The 24,638-nt window shown below is 45.8% G+C and overlaps 2 protein-coding genes across 6 annotated transcripts in view; one reads left to right on the forward strand and one right to left on the reverse strand.

Moving 5' to 3' along the window:
- The window catches only part of MRPL1 (mitochondrial ribosomal protein L1), a 120,769-nt gene extending 103,945 nt beyond the window's left edge, over positions 1-16,824 (reverse strand). For 4 of the 5 annotated variants that reach the window (XR_009349877.1, XM_059157025.1, XM_059157194.1 and 1 more), the window contains exon 1: positions 16,690-16,824. Coding sequence is in view for 3 of the 5 variants with exons in the window: in XM_059157025.1 (XP_059013008.1) it covers positions 16,690-16,729 (40 nt within the window). In the remaining 2 variants the exon portion in view is untranslated. Of the gene's footprint in view, positions 1-16,645 lie in introns of all 5 variants that reach the window. The other variant, XM_059157108.1, reaches the window with a different exon arrangement.
- Positions 16,042-19,350, forward strand: LOC131819300 (uncharacterized). The gene is made up of 3 exons (XM_059154227.1): positions 16,042-16,127; positions 16,572-17,153; positions 19,064-19,350. The coding sequence occupies exons 1-3, from the start codon at positions 16,042-16,044 to the stop codon at positions 19,119-19,121; spliced, it is 726 nt and encodes a 241-aa protein (XP_059010210.1). The 3' UTR covers positions 19,122-19,350.
- The last annotated feature ends 5,288 nt before the right edge of the window (positions 19,351-24,638 follow it).

A 24,638-nucleotide genomic window follows, 5' to 3' on the forward strand; every position in this document is an offset into this window, starting at 1 on the left:
CCTATTCTCCTGAAACTGTTCCAAAAAATAGAATGGGAGGAAAACTTCCAAACTCATTTTATGAGGCCAGCATCACCTGATCCCAAAACCAGACAAGGATCCCATCAAAAAAGAGAGCTATAGACCAATATCCTTGATGAACACAGATGCGAAAATTCTCACCAAAATACTAGCCAATAGGATTCAACAGTACATTAAAAGGATTATTCACCACGACCAAGTGGGATTTATTGAAGGGCTGCAAGGTTGGCTCAACATCCACAAATCAGTCAATGTGATACAACACATCAATAAAAGAAAGAACAAGAACCATATGATATTCTCAATAGATGCGAAAAAGCATTTGACAAAGCACAGCATCCCTTCCTGATCAAAACTCTTCAAAGTGTAAGGATAGAGGGTACATACTTCAATATCATCAAAACAATCTATGAAAAATCCACTGTGAATATCATTCTCAATGGAGAAAAATGGAAAGCTTTTCTGCTAATGTCAGGAACATGGCAGGGATGTCCATTATCACCACTGCTATTCAACATAGTACTAGAGGTCCTAGCCTCAGCAATCAGACAACAAAAGGAAATTAAAGGCATCCAAATCGGCAAAGAAGAAGTCAAATTATCACTCTTCGCAGATGATATGATACCATATGTGGAAAACCCAAAAGACTCCACTCCAAAACTGCTAGAGCTTGTACAGAAATTCAGTAAAGTGTCAGGATATAAAATCAATGCACAGAAATCAGTTGCATTTCTATACACCAACAACAAGACAGAAGACATAGAAATTAAGGAGTCCATCCCATTTACAATTGCACCCAAAACCGTAAGATACCTAAGAATAAACCTAACCAAAGAGGCACAGAATCTATACTCAGAAAACTATAAAGTACTCATGAAAGAAATTGAGGAAGACACAAAGAAATGGGAAAACGTTCCATGCTCCTGGATTGGAAGAATAAATATTGTGAAAATGTCTATGCTACCTAAAGCAATCTACACATTTAATTCAATTCCTATCAAAGTACCATCCACCTTTTACAAAGAAATGGAACAAATAATTCTAAAATTTATATGGAACCAGAAAAGACCTCGAATAGCCAAAGGGATATTGAAAAAGAAAGCCAAAGTTGGTGGCATCACAATCCCGGACTTCAAGCTCTATTACAAAGCTGTCATCATCAAGACAGCATGGTACTGGCACAAAAACAGACACATAGATCAATGGAACAGAATAGAGAGCCCAGAAATAGACCCTCAACTCTATGGCCAACTAATCATAAAGCAGGAAAGAATGTCCAATGGAAAAAAGACAGCCTCTTCAATAAATGGTGCTGGGAAAATTGGACAGCCACATGCAGAAAAATGAAATTGGACCATTTCCTTACACCACACACGAAAATAGACTCAAAATGGATGAAGGACCTCAATGTGCGAAAGGAATCCATCAAAATCCTTGAGGAGAACACAGGCAGCAACCTCTTCGACCTCAGCCGCAGCAACATCTTCCTAGGAACATCGCCAAAGGCAAGGGAAGCAAGGGCAAAAATAAACTATTGGTATTTCATCAAGATCAAAAGCTTTTGCCCAGCAAAGGAAACATTTAACAAAATCAAAAGACAACTGACAGACTGGGAGAAGATATTTGCAAACGACATATCAGATAAAGTACTAGTGTCCAGAATCTATAAAGAACTTAGCAAACTCAACACCCAAAGAACAAATAATCCAATCAAGAAATGGGCAGAGGACATGAACAGACATTTCTGCAAAGAAGACATCCAGATGGCCAACAGACACATGAAAAAGTGCTCCATATCACTCGGCATCAGGGAAATACAAATCAAAACCACGATGCGATATCACCTCACACCAGTCAGAATGGCTAAAACAAACAAGTCAGGAAATGACAGATGCTGGCGAGGATGCGGAGAAAGGGGAACCCTCCTACACTGTTGGTGGGAATGCAAGCTGGTGCAGCCACTCTGGAAAACAGCATGGAGGTTCCTCAAAATGTTGAAAATAGAACTGCCCTATGACCCAGCAATTGCACTACTGGGTATTTACCCTAAAGATACAAACGTAGTGATCCAAAGGGGCACGTGCACCCGAATGTTTATAGCAGCAATGTCCACAATAGCCAAACTATGGAAAGAACCTAGATGTCCATCAACAGATGAATGGATCAAGAAGATGTGGTATATATACACAATGGAATACTATGCAGCCATCAAAAGAAATGAAATCTTGCTATTTGCGACAACGTGGATGGAACTAGAGCGTATCATGCTTAGCGAAATACATCAAGCAGAGAAAGACAACTATCATATGATCTCCCTGATATGAGGAAGTGGTGATGCAACATGGGGGCTTAAGTGGGTAGAAGAATCAATAAAACAAGATGGAATTGGGAGGGAGACAAACCATAAGTGACTCTTAATCTCACAAAACAAACTGAGGGTTGCTGGGGGGAGGGGGGTTGGGAGAAGGGGGTGGGGTTATGGACATTGGGGACGGTATGTGCTTTGGTGAGTGCTGTGAAGTGTGTAAACCTGGTGATTCACAGACCTGTACCCCTGGGGATAAAAATATATGTTTATAAAAAATAAAAAATTTAAAAAAAAAAAGAGCAAAAGAAATGGACAGAAAAGCAACATCCAGGGGCACCTGGGTGGCTCAGTGGGTTAAAGCCTCTGCTTTCGGCTCAGGTCATGATCTCAGGGTCTTGGGATCGAGCCCCACATCGGGCTCTCTGCTCAGCAGGGAGCCTGCTTCCCTTCCTCTCTCTCTGTGGGTCTCTCTGCCTACTTGTGATCTCTGTCAGGTAAATAGATAAAAACTTTAAAAAAAAAAAAAAAAGCAACATCCTTCTATATGCTGCCTGTAAAAGACTCATTTCAGACCTAAAGACACATGCAGACTGAGATGCCTGCCTGGCTCAGTCAGTAAAGTATGAGACTCTTGATCTCAGGGTTGATCTCAAACCCCACACTGGGGTAGAGTTTACTTTAAAAAAAAAAAAAAAAAAAGACATATGCAGATTGAAAGTGAAGGGATGGACAAGCATTTATCATGCAACTGGAAGTGAAAAGAAAGCCACGGAAGCAATATTTATAATGGACAAAATAGACTTTAAAACAAAGACTGTAACAAGAGAAAAAGAAGGACACTATATAATCATAAAAGGAAAAACAAAACAAGAAGATATAATAATTATAGATATTTATGCACCCAACATGGGGGACCCAATACATAAAGCAGCTGATAACAAAGGAAGTAATCAATAGTAATACAATAATAGTAGGAGACTTTAGCACCCCACTTCTATTAATGGATAGATCATACAAACAGAAAATCAACAGAGAAACAGTAGTTTCGAATGACACACTGGGCAAGATCTACCTAATAAATGTATTCTGAACATTCCATCCCCAAACAGAAGAATACACGTTCTTCTCAACTGCATAGGAAACATCCTACAGAATAAATCACATATTACGTCACAAAACAAGTCTCAACAAATTCAAGAAGATCAAAGTCATCCCATGCATCTTTTCTGACCACGACACTACAAAACTAGAAGAAATCAACGACAAGAAAAAATCTGGAAAAAACACAAACACATGAAGGTTAAATAACATGCTACTAAACAGTGAATGGGTCACCAAGAAATCAAAGAGGGAATCAAAGAATACATGCAGACAAATGAAAATGAAAACACAGTGGTCAAAATCTTTGGGAGGCAGCAAAAGCTGTTCTAAGAGGAAAGTTCCAGCAATACAGACCTACCTCAAACCAGCAAGGAAAACCTCAAATGAACAACCTAACCTTACACCTAAAGGAGCTAGAAAGAGAACAAACAAAACCCCAAACCAGTAGAAGGAAGGAAATAATAAAAACTAAGGCAGAAATAAATGAAACTAAAGACAAACAAACTGTAGAACAGATCAATGAAACCAGGAACCGGTTCTTTGAAGAGATTGATGAAATTAATAAACCATGAGCCAGACTCATATAAAGACAGAGAGACAAGACAGAGAGGCAGAGAAAGACAGAGAAAGGACTCAAATTTTAAAAAAATCAGAAATGGAAGAGGAGAAAACAACTGATAGCCCAGAAATACAAAGCATTATAAGAGAATATTATGAAAAATTATGCCAACAAATTGGACAACCTGAAGAAATGGGTAAATTCCTAGAAACATATAATCTACTAAAACTGCAGAAAGAAATATAAAACAAAAGAAAGAAATAGAAAACGAACGAATCAATCACCTGCAATGAAAATGAATCAGTAATCAAAAGTCTAACCAACAAACAAAAGTCCAGGACCAGATGGCTTCACAGATAAATTCCACCAAACATTTAAAGAAGAGTTACCAGGGCACCTGGGAGGCTCAGTCGTTAAGTATCTGCCTTTGGCTCAGGTCATGATCCCCAGGTCCTTGAATGAAACCCCACGTCAGGCTCCCTGTTGGCGGAAAGTCTGGTTTTCCCTCTCCCACTTCCCCTGCTTGTGTTCCCTCTCTTGCTGTCTCTCTGTCAATTAAATAAATAAATAAGATCTTTAGAACAAAAATAAATAAATAAATAAGTTATGTATTCTTCTCAAACTATTCCAAAGAAAAAGAGAGAGAGAAAGAAGGAAAGCTTCTAAATTCATTTTATGAGGCCAAGATAAAGACACTACAAAGAAAAGAACTAAAGGTCAGTATCTCTGAACACAGATGCAAAAATCCTCAACAAAATATTAGTAAAATCAATTCAATAATAAATTTAAAAACTCATTTACCATGATCAAGAGGGATTTATTCCTGTGATGCAAGGTGGTTCAATATTCTCAAATCAATCAATGTGATAATCACATCAATAAGAAAGAATGAAAAACACAGTATCATTGCAAAAGATGCAAAAAAAAGATTTGACAAAGTATAACATCCCTTCAAGATAAAAACCCTCAACAAAGTAGATTCAGAGAGAACATACCTCAACATAATAAATGCCATATATGAAAAACACACAGCAAACATCATCCTCAATGAGGAAAAATAGAGCTTTTCCCCTAAGGTCAGGAAAAAGACAAGGATGTTCACTCTCATGATTTCTATGCAACATAGTCCTGGTCACAGCAATCAGACAGCGAAAAGAAATAAAAGGATCCACATCTGTAAGGAAGAAGTCATACTTTCATTATTTGCAAATAACATGATACTATATTAAAAAAAAATCAGGAAAGGCTCCAATAAAAAACTACTATAATTGATAAATGAATTCAGTAAGGTTGCAGGACACAAAATCAATACACAGGAATCCACTGCATTTCTTCATATTAATAATGACATAGCAGAAAGAGAAAATTTTTAAAAATCCCATTTACAATTGCACCAAAAATAATAAAATATGAAGAAATAAACTTGACCTAGGAGGTGAAAGACATGTACTCTGAAAACTATAAAAATCTAAAGAAAGAAGTTGAGGATGACACAAACAAATGGAAAGATACTCTATACTCATGTGTTGGAAGAACAAATATTGTTAAAATGTCCATACTACCCAAAGCAATCAACAGATTTAATGCAATCCCTATCAAAATATCAACAGCATTTTTCACATAATTAGAACAGATAATCCTGAAATTTGTTTGGAACCACAGAAGGCCCTGAATAGCCAAAGCAATCTTGAAAAAGAAAAACAAAACTGGCAGTATCACAATGTCACATTTCAAGATCTACTATAAATCTGTGGCAATCAAAATAATACGATACTGGCACAAAAACAGACACATAGCTCTATGGAACAGAACAGAAAGCCCAGAAATAAACCCATAATTATATGGTCAATTAATCTTTGACAAAGGAGGTAAGAATATGCAATGGGAAAAAGACAATATCTTCAAAATTACGATGCTGGGAAAACTGGACAGCTACATGCAAAAGAATGAAACTGGACCACTACCTTACACCCTACACAAAAATAAATTCAAAATGAGTAAAAACCTCAATGTGAGGAGTATCTGGGTGGCTCAATTGGTTGAGCATCCAACTCTGGGTTTCAGCTCAGGTCATGATCTCACGGTCATGGGATTAAGCCCCACGTCAGGCTCCACACTGAGAGGGGAGTCCCCCTGAGAGTCTCTCTCCTCTCCTGCTCCCACTGCCTCTCTCCCTGCTTGCATTCTCTCTCCAAAATAAATAAATACATCTTAAAAAAAAAAAAAAACACAAAAAAAACCCACTAAATGTGAGACCAGAAACTATAAAAATCTTAGCAGAGAGAACAGGCAGTAGTTTCTTTGACATCAGCTGTAGCAATACTTTTTGAGATATATTGCCTTAGGCAAGGGACACAAAAGCAAAAATAAACTATAGAGATAGAGACTACATCAAAATAAAACCCTTCTGCACAGCGAAGGAAACAACAAAACTAAAAGATGACCTACTGAATGGGAGCAGATATTTTCAAATGACATATCCAGTAAAGAGTTAGTATCCAAAATATATAAAGAACTTACACAACAACACACACACACACACACACACACACACACAAACATAATAATAATACATCAATTAAAAAATGGGTAGAACTAATGTTCACAGCAGCAATGGCCACGGTCACCAAACTGGAAAGAACCCAGATGCCCTTCAATGGACGAATGGATAAGGAAGATGTGGTCCATATACACTATGGAGTATGATGCCTCCATCAGAAAGGATGAATACCCAACTTTTGTAGCAACATGGACGGGACTGGAAGAGATTATGCTGAGTGAAATCAGTCAAGCAGATAGAGTCAAGTATCACATGGTTTTACTTACTTGTGGAGCACAAGGAATAACACGGAGGACACCGGGGGATAGAGAGGAAAAGTGAGTTGGGAGAAATCGGAGGGGGAGACGAACCATGAGAGACTGTGGACTCTGAGAAACAAACTGATGGTTTTGGAGGGTGTGGGATGGGGAGTTGGGTGAGCTTGATGGTGGGTATTATGAGCACTGGGTGAGGTGCATAAACATTGAATTTTGGAACACTGGAAAGAAATAAAATAAAATGGAAAAAAAAAATTGGTAGAAGACATGAACAGACATTTCTCCAAAAAAGACATACAAATGTCCAACAGACACAAGAAGAGATGCTCAATGTCACTCATCATCAGCAAAAAGCAAATTGAAACGATAATGAAATAACACCTCACACCTGTCGGAATAGCTAAAATCCGTAACACAAGAAAGAAGTGTTGGCAAGGATATAAAGACAAAGGAAACCTCAAGCGCTACTAGTGATTGTAAACTGGTGCAGCGCTGTGGAAGACCATGTGGAGGTGCCTCAAAACATTAAAAATAGAAACAAACTTAAAAATAGAATTATCATATAATCCACTAATTTTACTACTGGGTATTTTCACATAGAGTATGAAAACACTAATTCAAAAAGATACATGCATCACTATCTTTACTGCAGCATTATTTACAAGAGCCAAATTCTGGAAGTAGCCCAAGTGTCCATCAAACAATCAATGGATAAAAAAGATCTGGGATGTGTGTGTGTGTGTGTGTGTGTGTGTGTGTACATACAATGAAATATTATTCAGCTATAAAAAAGAATGAAATCTTGACATTTGCAACAACATGGATGGATCTAAAAATTGTAATGACAAGTGAAATAAGTCAGCCAGAGAAAGACAAATACCATAGGTTGTCACCCATATAGAACTTAAGAAACAAAACAAATGAACAAAGGAAAAAAGAGATAAAAACAAAAAACAAAAAACAACAAAAAAAACAAAACCAGACTCTTAACTATAGAGAACAAACAGATGGTTACCAGAGGGAACGTAGGTGGCGAGCTGGCTAAAATAGGTGATGGGGATTAGGAGTACACTTATCACCACAACCACTGAGTAATATACAGAATTGCTGGATTACTACATTATACACCTGAAACAGTAACATAACACTATATGTCACCTGTACTGGAATTAAAATAAATCATCATCATCATCACCACCACCATAACATCTTTGTAATGGCAAAACTGCAGAAAAGAACCCAAGCAGTTACCTACAGTAGAATGGATAAACTGTGGTAATTCCTATAATGGAAAACTAGAGAAGTGTAAAAAAATGACTCAACTATGTGTTATATGGATGAATTTCACAAACATAATTTTGATCAAAAAAAAGTAAGTGGCAGAAGAATTCATTTGGTATTATTTAAAGTTCAAAAACATGCACAACTAATCAATTTTGTATTTATAGATATATATATATATATTTGTATGCATGTGTGTACATTACAACTATTTAGAAAACAAGGGAGGGATAAAACAAATTCAGGAGCTTACGACTGGGGAAGAAGTACACAGAGAAAAAGGCACTTGGGCATCTGAAGAATTGATAATGTTCTATTTCTTTAAGATGAATAGTGAGTATTCAGAATTTCACAATTTCTATATATTATATTCTTTTGCATGCAGAAATACAAAGAATATGTCTTTATTTAAAGAATCGCAAAAGAAAACACTAAAATAAAGCCTTTGGGATGCCTGGGTGGCTCAGCCAGCTGCGCGTCGGCCTTCATCTCAGGTCCTGATGGAGCATCTGGCTCCTTGCTCAGCAGGAAGCCTGCTTCTCCCTCTGCCTGCCGCTCCCCTGCGTGTGCGCGCGCTCTCTCTCTCTCCCTCTCTGACAAATAGATAAATAAAATCTTCAAAAATAAAGTCTTCCTCCCACCACAGCCCCCAACCCATGTTAGCAATTTCTTGTGCATCTTTGTAGATATATTTTTTCCCTCCTCTTTAATAAAATGGTAGAACATTCTACTCGCTATTCTATACACCTTGCTTTCTCACTTAAAGGTAGTTGGGTCCATTTTCTCACACACACACACAGATATAAATACACATATTTACATGAGATGTACATACATAATTTCATGTAGGCCTTTCATTCATAAGTTTGTGTATATATATATATATATATATATATATATATATATATTACAGTGATAATTTCCTACCAGTTCATAAAGACTTACCTTCTTACAGCTGCAAAGTATTCCACTGTGTGGTTATTTAATTTACCTAATCACTGACAAACCATTAGGTCACTTATATTTTGCTATTATAAACAGTGCTGTGTTAAATAACCTGGTGTAAACCTCATTTTGTACATGTACAAATGTATTTACAAAATAAATTTCAAGTAAACTTGCTGAGTCAAAAGACATGAACATTTGTAATTTTGATAAATACTGCTTTCTATGACAGTGCCATACACATTTCAACTGGCAATGAAAAGGTAGCTTATTTCCACACATTTATGCCAACACAGTAAGTTACCAAACATTTTGGTCTTTGCCAATCTAGTAAATGAAAGACAGTATGGAGAACTGTCTTATTTTGCATTTTTCTTATACATTAGAGTAAGTGTCCACATTTTTGGCCCTCTATATTGTCTTTTCTGTTGAACAGACTTCAACTCAATTTTTTTAGTACTCTACAACTAGAATTTCACATAAAATGACTTAAAATCTAATCCATTCATTGTATAAAACCATGCAACAACCCATAATATGGGAATTATAATACTCGTCTACACATCAAGTGAATCCATTTCATTAGTTAAGTTTCCAAATGCATAGCACTGTGCATGCAGAATGTACAAATTCCTTACCAAGGTCCACCAGGTTTTCTCTGCGGGGGGCCCTGCCTATCACTCAACACTTTCCTACTTGTTCACTAGGATCCTACTTTCTGACCCTTGAATCCCTCAAGTTAATTCCTGCCTCTGTGCCACTGCATTTAAAGTTACATTTGACTGGGATGCACCATCTCCGTATCTTCCCTTAGCTACTCCTACTTACCATCAGTTCAAACACCATCAAAGCCACATGCCTAACAACGTAACTTCATCCTTCATATACCAAGAGAAAGTTGAAGCACAAGATAAACATCACAACTGAATTCTATGAATTCAGGAATAACATTTGGGGCAGTGTAAGAGACGTGTTTAATGTTGGGAATTCTTTATGGTACAATAACCACACGGGGCTTTAACAGCTAATGAAGAAGAAGGCGCCCTCAAAAACCTCAAATCCAGTGGGCTGTGCTTGTACGCAAAAATTTAAGAGGAGACCCTCCATGTTTTCAAAGAAGCCAGCTACCTTCAAAAAAATCACACACAGTAAATGAAGGAACAGCAATTAACGTTTCAAGATTTGGCAAACACTTCCAAACAATAAACAATAGTTCTAGTTGTACTAAACAAGAACCCTACAACCTTGGTAAGATCCTCAAATAATAATTTTCTTGAATACATCAACTGCAAACTATTATAAAACAATCAACCACTATTTTTTTTTTAAGATTATTTATTTATTTATTTATTTGACAGACAGAGATCACAACTAGGCAGAGAGGCAGGCAGAGAGAGAGAAGGAAACAGGCTCCCTGCTGAGCAGAGAGCCCAACCTGGGACTCGATCCCAGGACCCGAGCCGAAGGCAGAGGCTTTAACTCACTGAGCCATCCAAGCGTCCCAACAATCAACCACTATTATTTAAAATCCCAAATCATGACAACCAGAAATTATACTTTTCAAGAGAAAGCTATGAAACTGTGACACACTAATAAAAACCAAATTACAAAAATACCAATATAGCTGACCCTTGCACAACATGGGTTTGAACTGTGTGGGTCCAGTTATACAGAGATTTTTTTCAATAAAAGTTCAGTATTGTAAATGTATTTTCTCTGCCTTATGATTTTCTTAATAACATTTTTCTCTATCTTACTTTATTGTAAGAATACAGTATATAATACACAGAACATACAAAATAAGTGTTTATCAACTGTTATCAGCAAGGCTTCCATCAACATTAGGCTATTGGTAGTTCTGTTTTGGAGGAGTCAAAATTAAGGCAGAGAGTGGGGAGGGAGGGTGTGTGACAGTCATCATGGTCTGTGCTTGTTCCCTGGCTGGGGGTTAGACTCAATAAAGAAAGAAACAAAAAAAAATTATTATGCAGATTTTCAACTGCCTGGGGTTGGGGGGCGCACCCCTAATCCCTACACTGTTCATGGGTCAACTATATTCAAATAGCACAGACAGACCGTATCTGTATTTCAATCCCTCTGCAGTCACTTTGTCTACCTGCATTATCACACTCCTTTAACACACTTCTCCCTTCACTTTTTGCAGACAACCTCACTCGCTACGTCAGAGAGAAGAGAATTATCTCAACGACTAAGGAACCTTCCCGCATCTGTACTGGTTCTCAAAAGTCACTCCCAGCCCCACCCCAACCGCTTGGCAGTGAGATGGGCATGACTCCATCTCCTTTCCTCGCTGTTTCCTGTATCTGATACTGAAAGATTAGAGCTCCACAATCCTCAGTTTCCCTCGGAGGTCTTACCATCTAGTCCTTTCCTTCCCATACACCCGTCACAGTCCAGGCCATCCTCACCTACCACAAGGATTACGGCAACAGATTCCAGACCCTTCGATATTCCACTCTTGGTCTACTCCACTTCTTTTCTACCTACTAGTAAGAGGGGTCATTTAAAAATGAAAATACCATCACATCCTTAAAACACCTGGATGGCTTCCCCGTGTTCTTTGAAGAACTTCCTAACAAGGTCCTCCATGAGGTACTTCTAACCTATAGTGAACTGGATCTAACACAACTCTTTCTCACGCTTGCTGTACTTCAAATACACTGGCCTCCCTTCAGCTTTTTTTTTTCCCCTAAGATTTTATTTCAGACACCGAGACAAAGAGAGAACGTGTGTGTGCGTGAGCACACGCGCGAGTGTGCGCGCACAGACACGTGACGGGGGGGGGGTGGCAGAGGGAGAGGCAGGCTCTGGGCTGAGCAGGGAGCCCAGGCGGGGCTCAATTCCAGGACTCTGGGATCATCACCTGAGCCAAAGGGAGACACTTAACTGAGTGGGTCACCCGGGCACCCCATCCTTTCAGTTTCTTAAACACACTGTAATTTTTTTTTTAAGACTGTATTTATTTATTTAACAGACAGAGATCACAAGTAGGCAGAGAGGCAGGCAGACGGGGAGGGGAAAGCAGGCTCCCTGCCAAGCAGAGAGCTCGATGCGGGGCTCGATCCCAGGACCCCGAGATCATGACCTGAGCCGAAGGCAGAGGCTTAAGCCACTGAGCCACCCAGGCGCCCCGACACGCTGTAATTTTTAACCACTTTGGTATTTCAAATATAATCTTCCCTCCATCTATAACATTCTCGCCATCACCTTCTACTCCCCCTTCCGTAGCTAATTCCTAATTAGCCAATGATCTTTCAGGGACTCTGTTAAACTACTTCTTCAGAAGTTTTCCCTGAAGACTCAGGACAGACTAGGTCTCTCACAAACACTCCTACAGCGCCCTGTCCTTGTCCCTCACATCACTTCCAACAATTGTAATCAAAGAAAATAATTAACCAGTTCATGCCTGCACCTCATAAAAGATAAGCATCACGGGGAGGGGACATGTACAGCTTACTCGCCATCACTGAATGGAGGAAGGAAATTTGAACAGATGAAAGCAAAAACTGCATTCGAATTACTTTAAGTATTATTAGTTACAACACATGGCAGAGGGGTGGCATTGCGATGTAGATCCACTGATTTATTCATTCTTCTGCACAATATGCCAACGAAACGTGCTAGCACCACTTTAAACATTTAGTGAACAAACAGACAAAAATCCCTGTCCCTGTGGAGCTTACGTCCCAGTGAAGGGAGACAACACTAATAAACACAAAATGGTAGTGATGGGGGGGACCCAGTGGTTACAATGGAGAGTCAAGGGGAAAGTGGGCTGCACTTTTAAGTAAGATTGTTAAGGTAGGCTTCATCAAAACGTGACACCTGAGCAAAGACTTGAAAGAAATGAGAAAATCAGTCACACAAAGACCTAGAAAAAGGATCTTGAATGCTCATCCCATCTGGCGAAAGTCTTCCCAAGGCAGACATGTTCCTGGTGTTGATCAGGGAACAAGGAAGCAGTGTGGCTAGAGCGCACAGAGCGCGGGGGAGGGTAGCCAGAAACGAGGTCAGGGAGGTCAACTGGGTAAGGGCAGGCTGGGGGCCAAGGCAGGCACAAGATGATATGAAGACCCTAGGCCAGTGCTGTCCAATGGAAGTAGAACATAAACCACATATATAATTTTAAATTTTCTAAGAGCCACATTTAAAAAAGGTAAAAAAGAAACCAGTGAAATTAATGAAGATTAACACATATTACAGCTAATATCCCAAAATATTATCATTTCAACATGTTACCAATATAAAAAATTCAGGTATTTTAGTTTTGGGGGTACTAAGTCCTTAAAAATCTAATGTGTCTTTCACACATTCTGTTCAGACCAACCACATCTGAAGCGCTCAACAGTAGGTAGCAATAAAGACAGCACAACCATAGGCCATTTTTAAGGACTAAGCAACATGGGGAGGCCTCGCAGAGCTTCAAGCGTAAGAGTAACATGACTTGGGTTCCTGAAGGACCAACTTTACTTGTGGAGCACAGACTGAAATCCAGGTAAGAGTAACGGCGTACAAGGCAGCTGCTGTAGTGTGGCGAGAAGTTAGATTCTGGATTTATTCCAAGGGTAGAACCAATGGGATCTGTCAACTAATTAATGGGAAGTGTGAGGAAAGGAGGCAGTGGAGGGTGTTGGAGGTTTGGGCCCAGACCAAGGAAGAAGTTCCCATGCAATGCGCGGGGGACGAGCACGCTGCGGGAGTGCGACTTTAGACCCGTGCGAGGTGCAGAGCGAGAATCCGCACACGAGCCCAAGAGTCCAAAGTTCAAAAGAGGTCGGAACTCTAACAGTAAATCGGAGACGCAGACAGCCGAGCCCGAAGACGAGGGCGACGTCAGCGGAGCGGATTTCTACAGAAGGGACACAGCGACGCAAGACAGGACCCGGCCCCAGAGGCACAGCGAGGTGCGGGGCTGGCGGAGGAGGGGGAACCAGCAAAGTGGGGAGACGCGGCGGGATCGGGAGCGACGCGCCGGGATCGCGGGATCGGGAGCGACCGCGGGATCGGGAGCGACGCGGCGGGATCGGGAGCGACGCGCCGGGATCGCGGGATCGGGAGCGACGCGGCGGGATCGGGAGCGACGCGGCGGGATCGGGAGAGACGCGCCGGGATCGGGAGAGACGCGGCGGGATCGCGGGATCGGGAGCGACGCGGCGGGATCGGGAGCGACGCGGCGGGATCGGGAGCAACGCGCCGGGATCGCGGGATCGGGAGCGACCGCGGGATCGGGAGCGACGCGGCGGGATCAGGAGCAACGCGCCGGGATCGCGGGATCGGGAGCGACCGCGGGATCGGGAGCGACGCGGCGGGATCGGGAGCAAAGCGCCGGGATCGCGGGATCGGGAGCGACCGCGGAATCGGGAGCGACGCGGCGGGATCGGGAGCAAAGCGCCGGGATCGGGAGAGACGCGGCGGGATCGCGGGATCGGGAGCGACGCGCCGGGATCGGGAGCGACGCGGCGGGATCGGGAGCGACGCGCCGGGATCGCGGGATCGGGAGAGACGCGGCGGGATCGGGAACGACGCGCCGGGATCGGGAGCGACGCGGCGGGATCGGGAGCGACGCGCCGGGATCGCGGGATCGGGAGAGACGCGGCGGGATCGGGAACGACGCGCCGGGATCGGGAGCGACGCGCCGGGATCGGGAGAGACGCGCCGGGATCGGGAGCGACGCGCCGGGATCGGGAGCGACCGCGGGATCGGGAGCGAGAGGAATCCCGGAAAGCACGAGGAAACGGGGCACGGAGAGAACGCTCGTCTTCGGTCGCGTCCGGTTTATCCGACTACAGACGCGCCTTCTCGCCCAGGGAGAGCGCCGCCCGGGTCTCTCCGGTAAAGACCCACGTGCCGGTGTCACCGGGTCGTAAACGACTCGCCACACGGAGAACTCCGTCTTCGCAGCAGGCGCTCCCGCGAGAAGCGCAGAGAGAAACTAGGACGTCGTTACAAAGTAAATAAATAAACATCAGTCGATCGATCGATCGATCCGTCCCTGGCCTGGAGCGCGGCTTGCGTGCGGCCCGCCCTGACCGGCCCCGAGGCTCCTGCGGTCTCCGCGGGTCACTCGTTCCTGCGCCAACAGGCGTGACGCTGGCTGCGCCCCCGCCCGACGGGCCGCCCAGCAAAGCCGCTGTACGGGTCCCGTCTCCCAAACACGACCAGCGGCTCAGGGAGCGCGGGGAAAACTGCCCGCAACCGCGGCAGCGCCGCCGTCCTGCCCGCCGGGTCGGCCACGCCGGGAAAGCGCCCCCGCACCACGTCCCCGCACCGCGTCCCCTAACCGCGCCCCCGCATCGCGTCCCCGCACCGCGTCCCCGCATCGTGTCCCCACACCGCGTCCCCGCACCGCGCCCCCGCATCGCGTCCCCGCACCGCGTCCCCGAAACGCGCCCCCGCATCCTGTCCCCGAACCGCGCCCCCGCACCGTGTCCCCGCACCGCGCCCCCGCACCGCGCCCCCGCATCGTGTCCCCGCACCGCGCCCCCGCACCGCGTCCCCGCATCGTGTCCCCGCACCGCGCCCCCGCACCGCGTCCCCTAACCGCGCCCCCGCATCGCGTCCCCGCACCGCGTCCCCGCATCGTGTCCCCGCACCGCGCCCCCGCATCGCGTCCCCGCACCGCGTCCCCGAAACGCGCCCCCGCATCCTGTCCCCGAACCGCGCCCCCGCATCGTGTCCCCGCACCGCGCCCCCGCATCGTGTCCCCGCACCGCGCCCCCGCACCGCGTCCCCGCATCGTGTCCCCGCACCGCGCCCCCGCACCGCGTCCCCGAACTGCGCCCCCGCATCGCGTCCCCGCATCGCGTCCCCGAACCGCGCCCCCGCATCGCGTCCCCGCACCGCGTCCCCGAACCGCGCCCCCGCATCGTGTCCCCTCACCGCGCTCCCGCACCGCGCCCCCGCATCGTGTCCCCGCACCGTGTCACCGCACCGCACCCCCGCACCGCGCCCCCGCATCGTATCCCCGCACCGCGCCCCCGCACCGTCAATGCGGCGGCGAAGCCCACCACGGCCGCGCCTTCTGAGAATCCGAATGGCTTGGAAGGAAACACCGGGGAGCGGGAGGGGACGACCGTAAGCGGCTCCTCACGTCACAAAACCGACGGAGGGAGGCCGGGGGCGGGGGTCGTGGACACGGACGTGGGGGTCGTGCGCGACGGTGAGTGTGCAAACCCGGCGATGCACAGACCCGCGCCCCGGGCTGACAATACGTTCTGTGTTCATGAAAACTACTATTTAAAAGGAAAAAAGAACCCGAGTGCGGCCCCGACGAGCTCCCACGGCGCGAACCACCCGGAACAGGCTGGGCTGACGGACGCGGATCGCTAAGCGCAGCTCCTCCTGCGCACGGAGCGCGGCCCACGCCCCGCTGGGGACCCAGCCGCGTCCTCGCCGCGTCCCCGAGCGTGGCCGGGGCTGGCCGGGCACACGCCTCCCCGACTCCCCCGAAGGGCAGCGCCAGAAGAAGAGAAGGATCCGTGGGACCGCTTTTAAGTAACAACTGTCTGGAGAACCCAGAGCCCTGAGAAGCGTTTCGAGCCCCCAGTGCAGACCGTGCTCGGAGCGTCGGCTGACCGCCGCGGCCCCCGTACCGGAGCTGCGGTCCCGCCTAAGCCCGGACGACGCCCCGCTTTACCTCTACCGAGGCCTCTCACGGCGGCCGCCATGTTGGCCATTCCGGATGGTGTGGACGAAATTCGTCCTACGCTTCCACGTGGAAGGATCTAAAAAGGGTTCCTCCCCGGAATTGGCCGAGGGGGAAGGATTAGAAAGAGCAAGAGGAAAAGGGGCGGGGACAGAGGCGGCCGTGCGAGCCGGCCCGGAATCGCGCGGCGGCGGACGCCGGGGCCCCGTGGCGGTGCTCCCGTCCGTCTTCCGTGCTGGGACCTGCGCTCCGCGGTTCCGGGCCGGCCGCTCAACGCAGCCTCGGAGGAACCCGCGCTTCGGGGAGATGCAGTCCCGGGCGGTGCAGTTTACTTCTTTCCCGCGCCCTCGGCCGCGCTCAGGCCGGTGCGGTTACGGCACCGAGAGAGCCCGGGGAGGCGCGAGAAACCAAAGCCGGAGAGCATCACCGACTTCAGTCGTCCGGTTCCCAGCCTCGTGAGTCGCCGGAGTTTGCGGGACCGCGCGAGGCGCCGCGCTCCACACACGCCTCCTGTCAGCTCGCGGCCGCGCTCCACACACGCCTCCTGTCAGCCCGCGGCCGCGCTCCACACACGCCTCCTGTCAGCCCGCGGCCGCGCGCTCCACACACGCCTCCTGTCAGCCCGCGGCCGCGCTCCACACACTCCTCCTGTCAGCCCGCGGCCGCGCTCCACACACGTCTCCTGTCAGCCCGCGGCCGCGCGCTCCACACACGTCTCCTGTCAGCCCGCGGCCGCGCTCCACACACGTCTCCTGTCAGCCCGCGGCCGCGCTCCACACACGCCTCCTGTCAGCCCGCGGCCGCGCGCTCCACACACGCCTCCTGTCAGCCCGCGGCCGCGCTCCACACACTCCTCCTGTCAGCCCGCGGCCGCGCTCCACACACGTCTCCTGTCAGCCCGCGGCCGCGCGCTCCACACACGCCTCCTGTCAGCCCGCGGCCGCGCTCCACACACAGCGACGCGCCGGGGTCGGAACGAAGACCAACTCCGTGTCCTTCCCCGGACGCCGCCGCCGTGTCCGCATCCCGTCGCCTGAAACCCCGGATCGCGGGTGACGCCGCTGCCCGCTTTCCCTGACGCCGTCCGCGGCCGTCTGGAGCCGCCCGCGGGCCGCAGGCCGGGTCCTCCGAGGTGCGGGTGTGCGGGTGCGGGTGCGCGGACACACAGACACACGGACACACACACAGAGACACAGAGAGATACACGGACACACACACACACGGACACAGAGAGACACACGGACACACACACACACAGACACACACGGACACGGACACACACAGAGAGACAGACACAGGACACACACACAGACACGGACACAGAGAGACACACGGACACACACACACGGACAGACAGACAGAGACACAGACAGACACACAGAGACACGGACACACACACGGACACAGAGAGACACACGGACACACACACAGACACACGGACACACACACGGACAGAGAGACACACAGACACAGAGAGACACACGGACACACACACGGACAGACAGAGACACAAACACACAGAGACACACAGACACACACACGGACACAGAGAGACACGGACACACACAGAGAGATACACGGACACATACAGAGAGACACATGGACACACACACACGGACACACACAGAGAGATACACGGACATAGAGAGACACACGGACACACACACACACGGACACACACACGGACAGAGAGACACACAGACACAGAGAGACACACGGACACAGACACACACAGAGAGACACACGGACACACACATAGACACGGACACAGAGAGACACACGGACACACACACGGACAGACAGACACACACACGGACAGACAGACAGACACACAGAGACACACGGACACACACACGGACACAGAGAGACACACGGACACATACACGGACACAGAGAGACATACTCACGCACACTCAGAGAACTTGAATCTACCGTTAACACTTTCTCCCTTTTCTCACGAACTCGGGGCTCTGCCATGGGTCAAGCCGCGCCCGGACGCGCTGATGCGGCAAAACCAACACGGTCGTTGCTCTCGTGAGGTTGAAAGACGAGTTTCATGGGACCCCGGGGTGGCCCAGGTCGTGATCCTGGAACACTACGATGAGCCCCACGGGGGGCTTCTAGCTCAGCGGGGCGCTAGCTCAGCGGGGCGCCTGCCCCCCCCTCCGTCTGCCACTCCCCTGCTTGTGCCCTCGCGCACTCTCTCCGGCAAGTAAATACATAAAATCTTAAAAAAAAAAAAATCTAATTTCATTTGAGGCTAAATTCAGGATTTGGGGCAAGTTCACCAAATCCATTTCCAGACAAAAAAGGGTATTAAAGGTGCTTTTCCTTTGCCTCTGCAACTCTCCTTTTCTGTGCGCAGGGTCATCTGGCCGGTCTGTGTGCTCCTGTGTGCCTCAGGTGAGAAGGAGGTACCGTGAACACCTCATCCTGGGACTCGGAGCAGCGTGTCCGTGCGTGTCCGTGCATGTCAGAGCAGCCGCGTTAAAGCAGTAGAGGTGCAACCTCTCCCCTTGCCCACTTGGACCCCCAGAACTGGACGGCATCCATCACATGGGATCCAGAATCCAGTTATTGCTGAATAACAACATGTCAAGAGGTTCTTTAGTTTGAGACTTAATTAAAAACTACAAAATCCACACTCTGAAATGGAAACTCTTCAGCCTCTAAATATTTAATATATAATGAACTTCTCACCAAAGACAGGCAGTAGAGCTTTCGGTTAAGCAGTGGTGCTCTGGAACCAGACTTTCTGGGTCTGAACCTCAGCATCGTCACTTACCAGCTAAGTGACCTAGGGCAAGTTACTATACACCTCTTTGGGCCTCGGTTTTCTTATCTGGGACAGGGGACTGATGAGATAATTTGTTGAGGTACTCACTATAGTACCTGGCACGGAGTAAACACTCATTAAATGTTACAATTTGTCATTACTGAGGAACCAGTGGGAGCCCTTAACCAGAAAGGCAAAATCAATATGCTGTCCAGTTACCTTTTCTTCATTATCTGCTTATTTCTTAATATAGTACATGCTGATACACGTAGGATTCATGTGCTCGGATGTCACATTCTTCATACCAGAACTTTTATTAGTAGTTGCAGAAAGTCTTTAGGCTGTGTCCATGCACTTCCTTAAAGTTCACTTTAAACACAACTTTTCCCAGTTGATTTCTAGGAAGTTATACTCTCCAGGAGTCTTGGCAACATGCCAGCTGCGGCCTGCTTGGCTAACTTCCCTGGGAAAAGCTTCTAAATATTTGCCTAGCCCTGTAGTTCCCTTGATCTGTGCTCTCTGCTTTCTTCAACCATCTTTCAGTTGTTCTGGAAACTCCTTTGCAAGAAGAGTCAGTTCCCATTTTGGGTTCAAGTTGAAAGTGGATTCTCATATTGGACAAAAATAAGGAACTCAATGACATTTCCTACTTCAATGGTATGCATCAGAGTCACCCAGAAGGCTTGTTAAAACAGATTGCTGGGCTCTATACCCCCGAGTTTCTGATCCAGTAGGCCCGAGTGTGGCCCGTGAATTTGTATTTATAATGGGTTCTCAGGTGATGCTGAAAACTGGTGTAGTTGTCCAGAGACCACACTTTAAAAATCACTCCCTGTGTAATACCCTGAAACGTTTGCATCCATACCTGTCATTAACTTGGAGTTGTTTTGTTTAACAATTTTATACTCCATATAATATAGGCAATAAAACCATTAACTCCCATACGTTTTATGTCTCTAGGACCAGAATCTACCTACCTTATCTTCTCCTCCATAAGAAACTACTCTTCCATATGTGGGTTTCTGCTCTAAATCTGTCCAGCGGCCAGCTGGGAGATTTTCTGGTCTCTGCCCATTTGTCTATATGGATTTTAAGTATCATCACTAAGTCCTTGATTGCCTTCCCTCTTTGTGCTTACTGTAGACTCGGATTACTTTTTTTGATACAGAAACATCTATCTAGAATAACAATTTCTTGGTCATAAGGTAGAGAATTTGGTGAGAAATTAGAACTCATTTTGTCTTGCTCCACACTCAGCCAATATGGGAGTTACTGTGTCCCACAACCCCCGGGAGGCTATTTTAACTCAGGATTGAACTGGATTGAACTAGGAGATTCAGAGCTGTCCAGTGGAATGTTGGTGAATGTCTAACACCTGGCGCTACATAAAATCAACCAACTCACAGAATTTTGGCCCCTTAGCACTTGGTTCTTTTATGGCTAGAGCATACTACTGGAAATTTCCTGATAAAAGCCTTTGGTAACTTAAAAGACCTAAACCAGACCAACTTACCCTAGAGCGACACTTCTCAAACCTCAATGTGAATACAGATCACTTGGGAATCTTATTAAAATGTAGATTCTAATTTAGTAGTCTGGGATGGAGCCTGAGTTTCTGATTTCCAACAAGCTCCTAAGCAGTGTTAATGCGGTTGGTCCATGAACCATGCTTTGAATTACAAGTTCCTAGAACACATCCTAGAATAAAATTCATATTTGTATCATTAGTCTCAAACAGAATCTTTTGACTAGGCTCCCTCTTCTTAATACACAGAATGCTGATGATTCACAGACCTGTATCCCTGAGGCAAATAATACATTATATGTTCATTTTACAAAATGCCTTCTTACAAGAAAAAAATACACAGAATAAACTGAAGTGGATTCCCAAATTTCTGGGTATAAACTCCATGACCTTCATCTCTCAGTAGAGATACCAGAAATATCAATAACTCCCTGCCCCACCCACATCTGTTTCTGGTGGAAACTTCCCCTCCCACATAAATAAAATTCCCCAACCCCAGCTATCTGGACCGGTTGAAGCTATCTGACCCAAGGAATGTCCATCTATATTGTAGAGAGTGATCTAGCTAGAAAAAAACTAGGACAATTCTTTTTCTCTTAAAACTGGAATTGGGGAAAATGAAAGACTGAAACATTCAGGTAGGAGAACCTGAGTAAGGTCATGAGTAGATTCAAGGCTAGAGAAGCTCTGAAAGACAAGCTGAAATGATCAGTGAGCAGACATGGCGCAGGCACAGAGTTGCGTGAAGCCAGTCAGTTTCAAGAAGAGACCGGAACGAGGTTGTGGAGGAAGACGGTTATCCTGCAAGAAGAGACCAGCCGGCCTCTGAGAGGAAGAGAGCAGATGCAGCTTCAGTTCCTGTTACAGTTTCTGTCAAGTCTGCTGTATCACTATCACTCTCCGGCGTTCTTATGAGATCCCTATCTACCATATATCCCCACAATAACCTCTGCTTGCTTGAGCTAGTACCAGCCAACTTCTGTATCTTCTAAACAAACAACCAAAACAAGGGCACCTGGGTGGCTCAGTGGGTTAAGCCTCGCCTTCGGCTCAGGTCATGATCTCAGGGTCCTGGGATCAGGTGCCGCATCGGGCTCTCTGCTCAGAGGGGAGTCTGCTTCCTCCTCTCTCTCTACCTGACTCTCTGCCCACTTGTGACCTCTCTGTCAAATAAATTAAAAAACCTTAAAAAAAAAAAAAAACAACTAATTAAAATCATGGAACTCGGGGCGCCTGGGTGGCTCAGTGGCTTAAGCCACTGCCTTCAGCTCCGGTCGTGGTCTCGGAGTCCTGGGATTGAGCCCCGCATCGGGCTCTCTGCTCGGCAGGGAGCGTGTTTCCTCCTCTCTCACTGCCTGCCTCTCTGCCTGCTTGTGATCTCTCTCTGTCAAATAAATAAATAAAATATTTTAAAAAAAAAATCATGGAACTCCAGTTATTCTGGTCATGATGCATGAATCAGCAGCTCTCTACCAGAATTAGTGGCAGAGCCTTAACCATGGAATCTCAGAGTTTGAAAAGCTTCTGAGGTTTTCTATCTACCTGATGTATTAATCCCTATCTATAATTCTCTGCTTAAATTTATGGTGGCAAAATCTTGAATATTCTGCAAGGTAGTTCACTCCATTTTTGGATAACTCTAATTGTTAAGGCTGCTCCCTATATTAGAGCTGAAATCATCTTCCCTCTAACTTGGACCCACTTGAACCCTTTGGGTCATTCCATTTCCAATTCCATTTCCACATGGCAAGTCTGCTCCCTGGTGTTCAGTGACGCTGTCATGCCACTGACGTCTTCTCCTCACTTAGCTGAGTTCATATTAGATGTTCACTTAAATGCTCATATTCTTACCCACCCACAGTTCCTCTCTTCCATGGCATGGCGATGAAAACTTCTCATGTTCCTCGGAGGCTTACCAAGGATATATTCTAGATGCCCTATGTCTCTCTTAATATGTAATCCCACAATGGAACAAAACACTTCAGAGGAGAAAGGAGTATTACTCCTGGAAAAATCAACACAACCTAAAACTGCAGCAACTTCTAATGGCTTCACTTAGGACACTGTAACTCCTTTGCTTCTCCTCAGTACTTCTTCAGTTATGACAAAAAACATACCACAAGTATCCCAGATTTGAGCCAAACCAAAAAGATGAACTTCTTGCTTTAAGATTTTTTTTTAGAATTACCTGTGTCCAATACAAATATAATGAGAATTACATATGTACTTATAAGTTTTCCAGTAGCTACTCTAAAAAAGTAAAAAGACACAAAATTCATTTTTATAATTTGTTTAACTCAATATATTTATAATATCCATTCAGCATATAATATAAAAATATAAAGATATGGGGCACCTGGCCAGCTCAGTGGGTTAAAGCCTCTGCCTTTGTCTCAGGTCATGATCCCAGGGTCCTGGGATAGAGCCCCATGTCGGGCTTGCTGCTCAGCGGGGAGCCTGCTTCCCTTCCTCTCTCTCTGCCTGCCTCTCTACCTACTTGTGATCTCTGTCTGTCAAATAAATAAAATCTTTAAAAAAAAAATAAAAGGAAATATTGAGATTTTTTTATTTTTAATGCTTTGAGGTTCTATATATATTCTACACGTAGAGTGTATCACAACTAGGACTAAGTGCATTTCAGATGCTCTATAGCCACATGTGGCTACTACATTAAAACAATTTTAGAAGAAGAAGAATGGCTAACACTTCTTGAACACGTATTGTGTGCCAGGCACTTTCCTAAAGGGTTTACATATTTTAACTGTTTAAATCTTCACAACAACCTGATACGATAGGCCCTATAGTTATTCTCATTTTACAGATGAAGGAACAGAGGCACTGGAGGTTAAGTAGCTTGCCCGAGTTGAGATCTCAGCCCAGGCTGGCTGGCTTCGTACACGACATTCGTAACCACTATTGTCCACGTACCACACACATACTTCAGGCTGGACTCTGCACTAAGCACCATACATATCTTATCTTACTTAATTCCCATTTTATAAATAAACAAGCCGAGGCTCCAGGAAGTTAGTGTCTTGCTGAAGGGCACACAGCGAGTGTTAGGGCCTAGTACCAGCTCTGTGTCTTTGACCGTCACTCCCTCCTCCACACCCTCCTCCTGCTTCACTGCCCTGAAACTCTGGTGTCTAAACAGACATACCCCCATGACTCAATATTTTTGATGTTTTAAATTAGAAAATGGCCAGATATTATCAGAGTGTGTGGGAGAAAGTAAATAACATGTAAGCACATATGTATTATTTTTTGATCTTCAAAGCCAAGTGTGGAAGTCACAAGCACCAACCAAACACCAATTAGAGTTAATTTTTATCTTCAATGCGTGCGGTGGTAAAACTTGCTTGAAATGTTTATCTAAATATAGAATGCAATTTTACTTTTTTAAATTTATTTTTGAGGGCCTCTCTTACCCAACTTTTTAAAAAAAAAATTTTAAGTTTACTTATTTTTTTCAGTAATCTCTATACCCAATGTGGAGCTTGAACCCATGACCCTGAGATCGAGTCACCTGCCCTAGTGACGGAGCTAGCCAGGTGTCCCTGGAACTGTGTATTTTAAACACTTGATAACTCTGAGAAAAGTAACAATACCAACAAAGCAATTCTCAGGAAAATGTTTTAT

The sequence above is a fragment of the Mustela lutreola genome, chromosome 1 (assembly GCF_030435805.1).
Source record: "Mustela lutreola isolate mMusLut2 chromosome 1, mMusLut2.pri, whole genome shotgun sequence".
Taxonomy (NCBI): domain Eukaryota; kingdom Metazoa; phylum Chordata; class Mammalia; order Carnivora; family Mustelidae; genus Mustela; species Mustela lutreola.